We start from the raw sequence: 12353 nt of genomic DNA on the forward strand, positions 1-12353 counted from the left end.
CTTACTACAGTATAAGTGTCTCTGAGATTTCGGGCATAAATTGAGGGGTACTTGTGCATTATCCCTTTCATCAATCGTAGACTAAGTTTCAATTAAAACAATAGGACAAGTCGGTTTCCTTTATTGTATTTTATTTTTTTATTTTTAATATTAATAGAAGGAGTAAACTAAGAACATTTTCGTAGTTGTTTGGATAACTATTAGACTTGCCTGGACAACTATTGGAATTTGTGGATAACTACTAAAATTGTTTCGACAACTACTGAAGTTGTTGGATAGCAAAAGAAGTTGTCAGACAACTATGACAGTTATTGAATCAAAAAGTAAAAGTTAAAAGTTTAGAATTATTGAGAGAAATATGTTTTAATCTAATTTATATCATTTGTCACTTCTACCTAATTTTTAAAATTTGAAGGACTTCCACCTAATTGAATAACTAGTTTGTCCCTTTTAATAGACATTTTGAATCTATGTGTATTGAAAATTGTTCTTGGTGTACTGGTAGAAATGCTCATTGATGAAAGAAAGAACGTGTTAAATGATTAGGTGAGTCAAAAAAGAAATTAGGTAATTCGAGTTGAAATTAGGAATTTGAGGTCAATTTAAGGGAAACCATTAGTTTGAAGGGTATATTTATTGTGTTTTTTAACGTTAGAAATAAGAATAACTTTAGTTTAGAATTTGAGGTCAATTTGAGGGAAATCATTAGTTTGAAGGGTATATGTATTGTGTTTTTTAACGTTAGAAATAAGAATAACTTTAGTTTAACTAAGATTAATGTCAACTAATAAATGAAAGTTGAGAATATTTTTTAACTCCTTTCCCAAATATATATATATATATATATACATACATACATATATATATATATATATATATATATATATATATATATATATATAATCAAACCTCACTACCGCCTTACCAATTCTTGGTTGTTAAAGTGAGGTGGGTTACATATCTATATTGACATGTGATAGTAACGGCAAGATGAGTTATTAAGGTAGCGTATCAGAAAAGTAACACATATTTTTTTGGTTCTACATGTTCTATAGCTTGAAGTCTGTGGCATATTAATGTTACACGGTTTGATTTTTCAGCCACTAAATCAATAGAATTATTAGAAAATAAAGTCAATTTTCTTTAATTTGTTATAGAAAAATAATTTTATTTTTGCCATCTTACCTACAAAGCCGCTCACAATACTTAGACTATTTTCGCACCCACTTATCTACAGTTATCTTTTCTCTATCGATCTTGATGTCGAATTAAGTTATTTCAAGTTAGGGCAATGGATATTCTATTAGGACAAACTAAAGAGAAGTTATTTTCTTTCAATAATTTCAATTAACTGGATAGTTATCTCAGAAATCAACTATGTTATAAGCTAAACATATTAAAATAACAAATCTATATTCTATAAAATAAATCGAGATAAAAGAAAAGCACGTGGCAACTCCTGCCTGAGAGGAAATAAAGTATAAATGAAGAGAAAAAAAAGTCCTAATAATTAGTAGAGCATGGAGTTGCCACTGCTAGCAGAGGTGATTTCCGACGCATAGTAACACCACTGGCTTCGGTCATATCCAACTCCTCTGGTTTTGGTAATGAGAAATTGAAGTTGTGCACGAGCCTTGCTAATGCTAGTTCGATTACCACAATACCAAAAGCAATTCCTGGGCAGCCCCTTCTCCCTGCTTCAAACGGAATCAACTCAAAGTTAAATCCTTTCAAATCAATATTACTATCTAAGAATCTCTCCGGTAGGTACTCTCTTGATTTTCCCATGATAAAGGATCTCTTCCGATTGTCCAAGCATCAATAATAATTTGAGTTTTTGCAGGTATGTGATAGCCAAGTAATTTGATGTCTTGTGTTGATTCTCGAGGAACTAGTAGTGGACCCGGTGGATGAAGCCTGAAAGTTTCTTTAATCACTGCTTTCAAATACTGCATATATCCTAAGTCGTCCTCTGTTACCTCTGCTTTCACTTGTGAAGAAACCTTACCCCAGAACACGAACCAGGTTCGTGTAAGTTGCTTTTAAGTAAAGACAGAGTAAAGACACAAACACTTACTGAATTAAAAACCTTCCTCACTCAAGGAAGGAAAAACCTCGTTTTATTAATTCAACTATAAGATTTTGTGATTACAACTCAATAATCAAAAAGTCTTATCTCTACTACTCCCTCGATTGACTCCAATCGATCTCTCCAAAAGGCCAAACCCACCTTTTGTTACAACCCTCACTGAAACTCAACCCTACAAAGAGCCAAACCCACCCTTTGTACAAATCTCTCAAGACTCAACTCCCAAGAAGTCAAACCCACTTCTTGTTACAAATCTAGGAATTATTACAACTCAATAATAAACCTAGAACAAATCAACAAAGACTAATAACCTTAGACTTTAATTGATCAAACTTCAATATCCAATAGTTCTGAGTAGAACAGGTTTCGTGAACCTGGTGCTTATGTTGCTGTGATGAAGGTGAACCTGGTCCTTGCGTTTCTGTGACGAAGACCTGCGTTTTTTCTCCAGAAAATACTACTCTCAAGATGATATATTTCGTGAATATGCAATACCTATCGTTCTGGCTTTGCTGGAAAAATTCTCTCGATTTTTGTGATTGCAAAGACATTTTTTTCTTTCAACTTCTTGATCCTTTTATAGATTTGATTTGCCTTCAACTTCTACAAGGAAAGGAATTACAAATCCTTTTCCTTCTTGAACTTGTCTATATTTACGTCTTTCCTTATTTGACTTGAATTGTAATTTCTTTATTTCTTTCCTTCTTTGACTTGAATTGCTACTTTTTTATTTCTTTCCTTCTTTGACTTGAATTGCTACTTTTTTTTTATTTCTTTCCTTCTTTATTTATTTCCATATTTGTTTCCTTCTTTTCCTTCTTTACAATTCTGCACTTTTTCTTCTTTTCTTCAATACTTTTTCTTCTTTGTCGCAACTCTCATAATTGTATACATACGACACCATGCCTTCACTTTATCAATCATCAAAACTACTTTATTTGTTCTCCTACTTCCCAACATTTTCCCCCTTTTTGATGATGATAACCAATGATTTGTTACACATCAAGACTCTTTGTTAGTGATCAAAACTTCAATTCTTTGTCATCCATCAAAACTACAAACTTCATGTTTTCTCATTCCCCAACAATTTCCCCCTTTTTGATGATGACAAACTATACATATGTCTATCTACATTATATACTTTCCCCCTTTTGGCATCATTGAAAACCAATAACCAAAGAACTCGAATAACATTCAATGAGTGCAATATCATTTTTAACTCATAGCCACTTGGGCAACACTTTCAAGTACACTTCTGCTAACAAAATGGTTAGTTAATCTGAGGATATTAGTCATCTTAAACTCATACACAATTAAGATCTTCAATGAGAAACGAAATAAACAAATATGTACCAGTTTATGCCCTTAATCAAAAACATATAATATCATGAGTATGAGACAGACATAAGCACATCAAAGAGTCAAAAGAGTATAAAATTTGAGGATAAGGATTGGGACAAAGATTACTAAAGTAAGGAAGAAAGGGATGTTTACTGCCATTGATAATTTTTTCAGTATGCCCATTGTGCACCAGCTTCTTTATTCTGATCAGTTTTCTTAGAATGTGAAATTTCATCACGAGAAACATGAGATACATCATCCCCTTTTTTTTTTTTAACTCTACTCCGTAACATTTTCATTCTCCATGATTTTCTTCTCCTTTTTTTTTTTTGATAGCCTTTTTCTTGATGACAACTTTGAAGGAGTACCAACTACTAGTAAGAGATTCATCACATTTTGGTGCACAAAGAGATGTGTTTATCAATAATGAAAGCAAGCAACAATTTATTTCTGTGAGAATTGTTCCCCCTGAGAGATAGACAAGTTATACACTTGGAATGGATGAAATATCAATTTGGAGTTTGTGAACCTGGTTCAGATGTGGGTGATAAAGCAGGGTTCCCCCTAAATTAAAGCATGAGTGACTTCAATACTGAGATTTTCATCATTAGAGCAGTTTGAGATTGAACGATGCTTATTGTCAAAGAGGGTTCTTGGTGATCTTTAAGAAAGTTGAATTTTTGATGATCGACCAGGTTCATTAGTGCTTATGTTTGACCCACACTCAGGAAATTAATGCATTGAAAAAGGATGGTACATACCTGAGTATTACAGAGAAACCAGGTTCCCCTTTTTTGTGTTTCTTCATGACTTACTTAATGGTGTTAGCAAAAAGAAGAGATAACATCCGCAAACTTTCTAAGCATTGTTTGAGATGTGACTTGAGTGTGTACCTGTTACAGTACGAGGTTGAGTTAGCAGATATTCATTGTATAATTACTCAAGCGTAAGATTATTCTTTTACTAGCCAATTATTAAAGGAAATCATGATAATGCATCAACTTGTTTCGATAACACCATGCTTTGACTGATTTTTCTCAAGTTCTTCATATTCAAGGCCTTCATGAGAATGTCGCATCATCATATTCTCCCAGATCAAATGAATCTCAAGCTGATTCACAGAGAACCAACCCTTGTCAATTTTCAATACCTTCCAATGAATAACAAGGACCATGTTCACACAACGAAGTTCCCCCTAAAGGTGTGCCATACTCTTACTGTCCCGATTGCTCTAATATTCCCCCAATCTCCAGAACCATAGATTAGTAGTAATTCATGTTGCAGGTGCATCAATGATTGTTAGCTGTGAACCAGGTTCATATGCAGTGTTCCCTAAATTTGCATCATCAAAGATGTTTGATATCATGTCACTTTCTTCAACTTTTTTTTTTTCATCCTTTTCAAGGAATAAACTGTCTCCTTGAAAATCAAAGAGCGAGAGGAAATTTTCTACCATTTTTAGCACATGTTTGGAGCATGCACTATTCATGTACCAAGTTGGCCTTTTCCCTCTCACCTTCACCTGAAACACTAGTCAAAGATTAGTCTTGGGAACCCAGATTAGCTTGGGCCCCTTTATGTGAGTAAAAGGATGAATAAGATTTCTTCTAGCCCATAAAGGCAAATAAGAAAACCTTTTATTTGGAGCATTTTTATTTCGAACCAGGTTCTTAGCCGTATCAGTCTTTTCCTTTTTGGTGAACTTAACATTTTTCTGAAAAGCCTCAAATAAAGCTTTACATTGATTCTTTAAATGACCTGAGTTTCCACAATGAGTGCATAAACTTTTAGACATGTGAATAGTGTGTGACACAAGATTATTCTGTTTTTTAAAACCTATCCCACTTCGACTAGTGGTTTGCTTTTCTTGAATCTGAGTTAAAATTTCAGAGGACCTGGTCCATCTAAGATTTCTTTCCAGATCCAGTTTGGTATGATCAAGATTTTCTTGTAACAACCTATTCCTTTCTGTTAAAGCTTGATATTTTATGGTTAACAATTTTATTTTTTCTTCTAGAGCTAATTGAAGTTCACTAGCAGAGTTTTTGCCCTTGTGACTTAACTCTGAGATTTTAATCTGTTCTTTTAATTTATTTTGAAGAAAGTGATTGTGTTTCTCAAGATTGTCATTGACTTCTCTTAAAGATGCATAGTTTTCCATCACTTGTTCTCTTTCAGAATTGACAGACTGATATGCATCTATAAGAGTACTCAATAAAGACTCTAGTTCCTTTTTAGAATATGATTCAATATTTACTTTGATGTGATGAAAACTTACCTTGCTTTGTTTGTCATCTTCTTCATCATCTTCAGAATCTGTTTCAGCAATGAGTGCAAGAAAATCATATTTATTTGATTGTTCTATTGCAAGTAGTGACTGATTTTCGAACCCTCCATCCTCAAATTCTTCTTCAGATAAGTCCCCCATAGCGGCAAAGGCTCTTCTCGTTGAAAGATCCGCTTCTTGATTGGTCATTCTTCTGTTTGTGGGAATGTACTTATCATTCTTGATGTCTTTGACCTTCTCAAAGTTTGCCTTTTTCTGCTCTAAAGCCCAAAGTGGACAGAATTTGATGAAGTGATCTGGGCTCCCACATTTATGACAAACCTGGTCTTTAGTGTTTTCAGATGGTTTTTGAGAAGTTTTCTTTTGAAAGGTCTGCCCTCTCTTTAGCATTCTGGTGAACCTTTTGGTTATGAGGGCAATATTTTCATCTTCAAAATCATCTGATGCATTTTTATTTAGAACCAGGTTCCTTTCCTTCCTTTTTCCTCCAATTTCCTTTTCTTGGTTTTTCTTGAGTTCGTATGTGATGAGATTACCAATCAACTCATCCATGGCCAGTGAGTCTAGGTCGCGGGCTTCAGTGATAGCCTCGACTTTACTTTCCCAAGTTTCAGGAAGGACACTCAAGAGTTTCCTTACTGCCTTTCCATTAGGAACTATCTCTCCCAAGGAGTACATCTCATTAATGATGGAGGTGAACCTGGTGTGCATATCTTGAATAGTCTCCCCTTCTGCCATCCTGAACAGCTCATATTGCCTGTTCAAGTTATCAATTTTGGACTTCTTGACTTGCGTTGTTCCTTCATGAGCTGTTTGTAGTGTTTCCCATATGGCTTTGGCATCTTGACAGGACGAGATTCGATTGTATTCGTCTGGTCCTATGCCACAGATCAAAATTTTCTTGGCTTTGGCATTGTTTTGGATTGCAAGCTTGTCTTCAACATTCCATTCTTTTCTTTCCTTTGGGATTTTGGTGATTCCATCAGTTGCGGTTTTCATAGGTATGGTTGGGCCATCTAGAATTACTCCCCATAGATCAGGGTTTTCGCCAATAAGATGGTCCATCATACGATTTTTCCACCATCCATAATATTTGCCATTGAACAGTGGTGGTCGTGTTTGTGAAGCTCCCTCTTGTGGGGTAGGTGGTGCTGCCATTGAGTCTTTTCAAGGTGTGAATCTTTTAACGAAAAGACCTGCTCTGATACCAATTGAAGAAACCTTACCCCAGAACACGAACCAGGTTCGTGTAAGTTGCTTTTAAGTAAAGACAGAGTAAAGACACAAACACTTACTGAATTAAAAACCTTCCTCACTCAAGGAAGGAAAAACCTCGTTTTATTAATTCAACTATAAGATTTTGTGATTACAACTCAATAATCAAAAAGTCTTATCTCTACTACTCCCTCGATTGACTCCAATCGATCTCTCCAAAAGGCCAAACCCACCTTTTGTTACAACCCTCACTGAAACTCAACCCTACAAAGAGCCAAACCCACCCTTTGTACAAATCTCTCAAGACTCAACTCCCAAGAAGTCAAACCCACTTCTTGTTACAAATCTAGGAATTATTACAACTCAATAATAAACCTAGAACAAATCAACAAAGACTAATAACCTTAGACTTTAATTGATCAAACTTCAATATCCAATAGTTCTGAGTAGAACAGGTTTCGTGAACCTGGTGCTTATGTTGCTGTGATGAAGGTGAACCTGGTCCTTGCGTTTCTGTGACGAAGACCTGCGTTTTTTCTCCAGAAAATACTACTCTCAAGATGATATATTTCGTGAATATGCAATACCTATCGTTCTGGCTTTGCTGGAAAAATTCTCTCGATTTTTGTGATTGCAAAGACATTTTTTTCTTTCAACTTCTTGATCCTTTTATAGATTTGATTTGCCTTCAACTTCTACAAGGAAAGGAATTACAAATCCTTTTCCTTCTTGAACTTGTCTATATTTACGTCTTTCCTTATTTGACTTGAATTGTAATTTCTTTATTTCTTTCCTTCTTTGACTTGAATTGCTACTTTTTTATTTCTTTCCTTCTTTGACTTGAATTGCTACTTTTTTTTATTTCTTTCCTTCTTTATTTATTTCCATATTTGTTTCCTTCTTTTCCTTCTTTACAATTCTGCACTTTTTCTTCTTTTCTTCAATACTTTTTCTTCTTTGTCGCAACTCTCATAATTGTATACATACGACACCATGCCTTCACTTTATCAATCATCAAAACTACTTTATTTGTTCTCCTACTTCCCAACAACTTGGGCTAGTCCTCTCACTTCATTCTGTAATTTTTCCATCGCTCTTGGATGCCTCAAAAGCTCTGTCATTATCCACTCTAAAGATGTATATGTTGTATCCTTACCACCGGAATATATCCTACGCATTAAAAAAGAAACAAACTAAAATTGTTGTGCTGGATTACGCGTAAATGACTAGGTGGAAGCATAATCAATAATATTCTATGTCACCAAATTTTTAACAATGAAACTATATAGTGAGTAGTACAAATGCTTTGAAAGAAAAATTAAAACAAAACACTCCAAGGAGGGAACAAATAGGAGTATGAGAGATGCTTGAATAGCAAGATGATAGCTTTCAATGAATCCCTTTGAAGAAGAAATTCAGTTTCCTTTCCATTCTGAATTTTCAACAAAACGTCTACGAAATCTTTAGCTTCACCCGTGCTGTATTCTCCTCTGTTTTTCCTACTAACGTGTTCTTCAATCACACTCTCCAAAAGTGTATCCAACTCTTTAGCTACTTTCTCCACTTTGTTGTCCAAACCGTTGATCTTATTGATCCATTCAAGCCATGGAACGTAATCCCCAATGCTAAAAGTACCCAAAAGTTCACCAAATTCATTTAGAATGATTTAGCATTCATTCCTCCTTGTCCCTCTTCATTATATTTCCTTCCTAAGGCAACTCTGCTGACTATGTTATTGGTGAGAGAACATAAACAATCTCTTAAATCTATCACTGAGCTCGAAGAATTAGAATCACACACTTGTCTGATTTTTACAATCATATTCGATGTCTCTTCTTCTCTGATATCATGATAAGATTGGACTCTTTGTTGCTGAGAAGGTAAAACACGGTGATACTTTTAATTTGTCTACAGTATTCACCATAGGGACTAAAGGCCACTTCTTTAGAGCCATAAAAGAGTCTTTCAGCAATACTAGATTTAGGTCTATTTGAGCAGACGAGATCGTGAGTTTTCATGATATCACGAGCAGCATCAACAGAGGAAGCAACAATCACTGGCTTACTGCCAAAGTGAAGTAGCATGAGTGGACCATATTTATTGGATAGTTTATGGAGAGAACGATGAGGAAGCGACTCCAAGTTGATGGAGATTGCCTATGATTGGAAGCTTTGTTGGAGATTGTGGTAGATTTTTTTATTATTATTTGAAGTAGAAAAGAAGCAGTGATGAAGGAAGAAAGTGAAGAGAAAGTGAAGAAGTAGAAGAGCATACATTGTTACTTTGTTTTTATATCAACTAGGAAATGTAGAATTGAGTGTATAAATGGAAACAAGTAGCTATTATGAAAATATCTCGTGATTTTCAATTTGTGTATAAGATCTCACCACACAAACTAAAGGAGTCGATTGGTTTTCATGGTTGACTAGTACTCCAACTTTTAACAATAATTTTTGTTAAGCTCACACAAAGATAACCATTCGATCTTTAACCACAAATTTCATTTGCATAAGATGCAATTAACTTCAATACATATTTTTTGTCCTCTCGTTTTTCATACTTCTAAATGTTTAATTACTTTCAAAAGGTCATTGAAAATATATAACAAAGTCACTAGGAACGTTAATGATAGGACATTTTTGCCATTCAACTATTTTTTTTAGAGGGAAGCAATGCAAATTGTCGTGTAGAATAGCTTGAAAGTTTTTGGCTTATCAATTTTATCTGTGGAACATGTTAAAATAAGAAATCTTGCATTCGAGAACATAAAAAAGATATACAAAACACCTAAGAAAAAATGAGGCAACTAGTACACTTCATACATACATTGAATTCTCTTGCAATGCCCTTTCCAGTGGGTTTCGAATTGTTAGTAGTTTAGTACTTAATATATTTTATGGCATAATAAGAAATGGAAGGAGAAAAAAAAACTATATACCGCACGGAGTTGCCACTGCTAGTAAAGGTAATTTCCTGCGAATGGAGATGCCAGTGCATTCACTCATATCCAAATCCTCTTTTTTCATTCCTTGTGGTAATGTAAAATTGAATTTGTGCACAAGCCGTGCTAATGCTAGCTCAATTATCACATTAGAAAAAGGAATTCCTGGGCAACCCCTCCTGCCAGCTCCGAACGGAATCAACTCAAAGTTTAGTCCTTTGAAATCAATATCACTATTCAAGAATCTCTCAGGCTGGTACTCCTCTGGTTCATCCCATAATAATGGGTCTCTTCCGATTGCCCAAACATTAATAAGAACTTGAGTTTTAGCAGGTATGTCATAGTTTAGTAATTTTACGTCTTCCATTGATTCTCGTGGAACTGGTATTGGAAACGGTGGATTAAGCCTGAGACTCTCTTTGATCACTGCTTTCAGATACTGCATATTTCCTAAGTCATCTTCTGTTATCTCTGCTTTCCCTTGGACTAATCCTCGCACTTCATTCTGTAATTTCTCCATGGCTCTTGGATTCCTTAAAAGCTCTATCATTATCCACTCTAAAGTTGTATACATTGAATCCACGCCACCAATAAATGAGTCCTTTGCATTAACAGAAACACACATAATTAAGTACATACTTTAGCCGTGTTGGTAAACTAGATTGCCGAAGTGTACGGTTACTTAAGTTTCCCATTATATAAAATTGGCATAATACATATATTGGACCCTAAACTTTACTTCAAATTTTAACTTTGACCTCCAACTTTCAATATGCACAAACAAACACTTTAACTATCCAACTTTTAAATAAATAAACACATGAGTCCTACATGACAAAATACATGTAGGACACCACATAGGACAAAAAATGACATGTAGGACATGTGTGTCTATTTGTTCAATTTTGTACAAGTTTAAGTGTCTACTTATGCACACCCAAAGTTGAAGGGTATATATGTGATTTGAAGCCAAGTTAAAGGCATATTATGCCTATAAAATTTTAAGTCCCAATGTTTTAAAATTTGAAATATGAATCAATATATTAGTACGAATTATATCCAAGTGCTTAAAACAACAATCGAAACAAGACATGCCAAGGAGGGAATAAGAAAGATACTAAATTACCAAGAGAATAGCTTTCAATGAATCCCTTTGAAGAGGAAAGCCAGTTTCCTTTCCATTCTGAATTTCCAGCAAAACATCCACGAAATCTTTAGCTTCACCCGTTCTATTATATTCTCCTTTGTTGTTTCTAATCAAGCGTTCTTCAATCACGCTGTCTAGAAATGCATCCAAATCTTTAGCTACTTTCTTCTCTCTGTTGTCTAGACCATTGATTTTATTGAGCCATATAAGCCATGGAATATACTCCCCAATGTTAAAAGTACCTAAAAGTGCAAGAAGTTCTTCTATGAGACCCTTAACAGCTATTCCAGTTTCCCCTTCATTGTATGTCCTTCCTATGGTCACTCTACTGATTATGGTACTAGTCATACAACTTAAAACATCTCTCATATCTATCACTGAATTCGAAGAACGAGTACACCTTTTCCTGATTTCATCAATCATGTTTGATACTTCTTCTTCTCTGATATCACGAAAAGATTGGACTCTTTTGTTGCTGAGAAGGTGAAGCACGATGACACTTCTAACTTGTCTCCAGTATTCACTATAATTACTAGAGGCCACACCTTTGGATCCATAAAAGAGTCCGTCAGCGATGCTAGATTTTGGTCTGGTTGACCATACGAGATCATGAGTTTTCAAGATATCGCGAGCAGCATCGACAGAGGAAGCAACAACAACTGGCTTACTGCCCAAGTGAAGTAGCATGACTGGACCATATTTTTCCGATAGTTTATGGAGAGAACGGTGAGGATGCAACCCAAGTTGATGCAAATTTCCTATGATTGGGAGCTTTCTTGGAGATGGTGGCAATTTTTTGTTATTATTAAAAATGGTAAATAAGCAGTTATGAAGAAAGAAAAGGAAAACAAACAGAGGAACAACAACAGAATACCAAGGGAACTCCATTTTTTTTATTTAGTACTAAGGAGAAAATGGCAATTGATATATATATTCAGAAAAGCTTCATACACAACAACTTTTTTGTTCTTTGTTCTGAAAAAATAAGAGAACAACTTTTGGGAATTTTCCTTTTCCCTGTATAAAACTTGAATGAGAACCATCTTTACAGTATACATATTTATATAAGCAAAAAAGAATCTAGCTGTAACTGACTCCTAAAGTTGTCCTCTTTCTATTTGTTTACAGCTAACAAACTAAAGGATTATTATCATATCGTATCATCATATATTATTATAAGTGGGAAGCTCCAAAGTAAAAAGTTGAATTACCAGTTTGCCCCTCTACTAAATTAAAACTTTTACAATTTTCATATATATATATATATATATATATATATATATATATAATCTTCTTATTCTCATTTCAAAATCTTGACCTTTCAAATTTCTAA

At 34.5% G+C, this 12353-nt stretch overlaps 1 protein-coding gene and 1 pseudogene across 1 annotated transcript; both read right to left on the reverse strand.

Annotated features, from left to right (window-relative positions):
* Positions 1 to 1396: 1396 nt before the first annotated feature.
* On the reverse strand, positions 1397 to 9339 carry LOC107013601 (annotated as a pseudogene).
* A 388-nt stretch (positions 9340 to 9727) lies between these two features.
* LOC107013913 (cytochrome P450 71A4-like) lies at positions 9728 to 12027 on the reverse strand. The gene is made up of 2 exons (XM_015213789.2): positions 11000 to 12027; positions 9728 to 10474 (listed from the first exon to the last, which is right to left on the reverse strand). Exons 1-2 carry the CDS (start codon positions 11906 to 11908, stop codon positions 9863 to 9865), a joined length of 1521 nt encoding a protein of 506 aa, XP_015069275.1. The 5' UTR covers positions 11909 to 12027; the 3' UTR covers positions 9728 to 9862.
* Between the last annotated feature and the right edge of the window lie 326 nt (positions 12028 to 12353).

The sequence above is a fragment of the Solanum pennellii genome, chromosome 3 (assembly GCF_001406875.1).
Source record: "Solanum pennellii chromosome 3, SPENNV200".
Classification (NCBI taxonomy): domain Eukaryota; kingdom Viridiplantae; phylum Streptophyta; class Magnoliopsida; order Solanales; family Solanaceae; genus Solanum; species Solanum pennellii.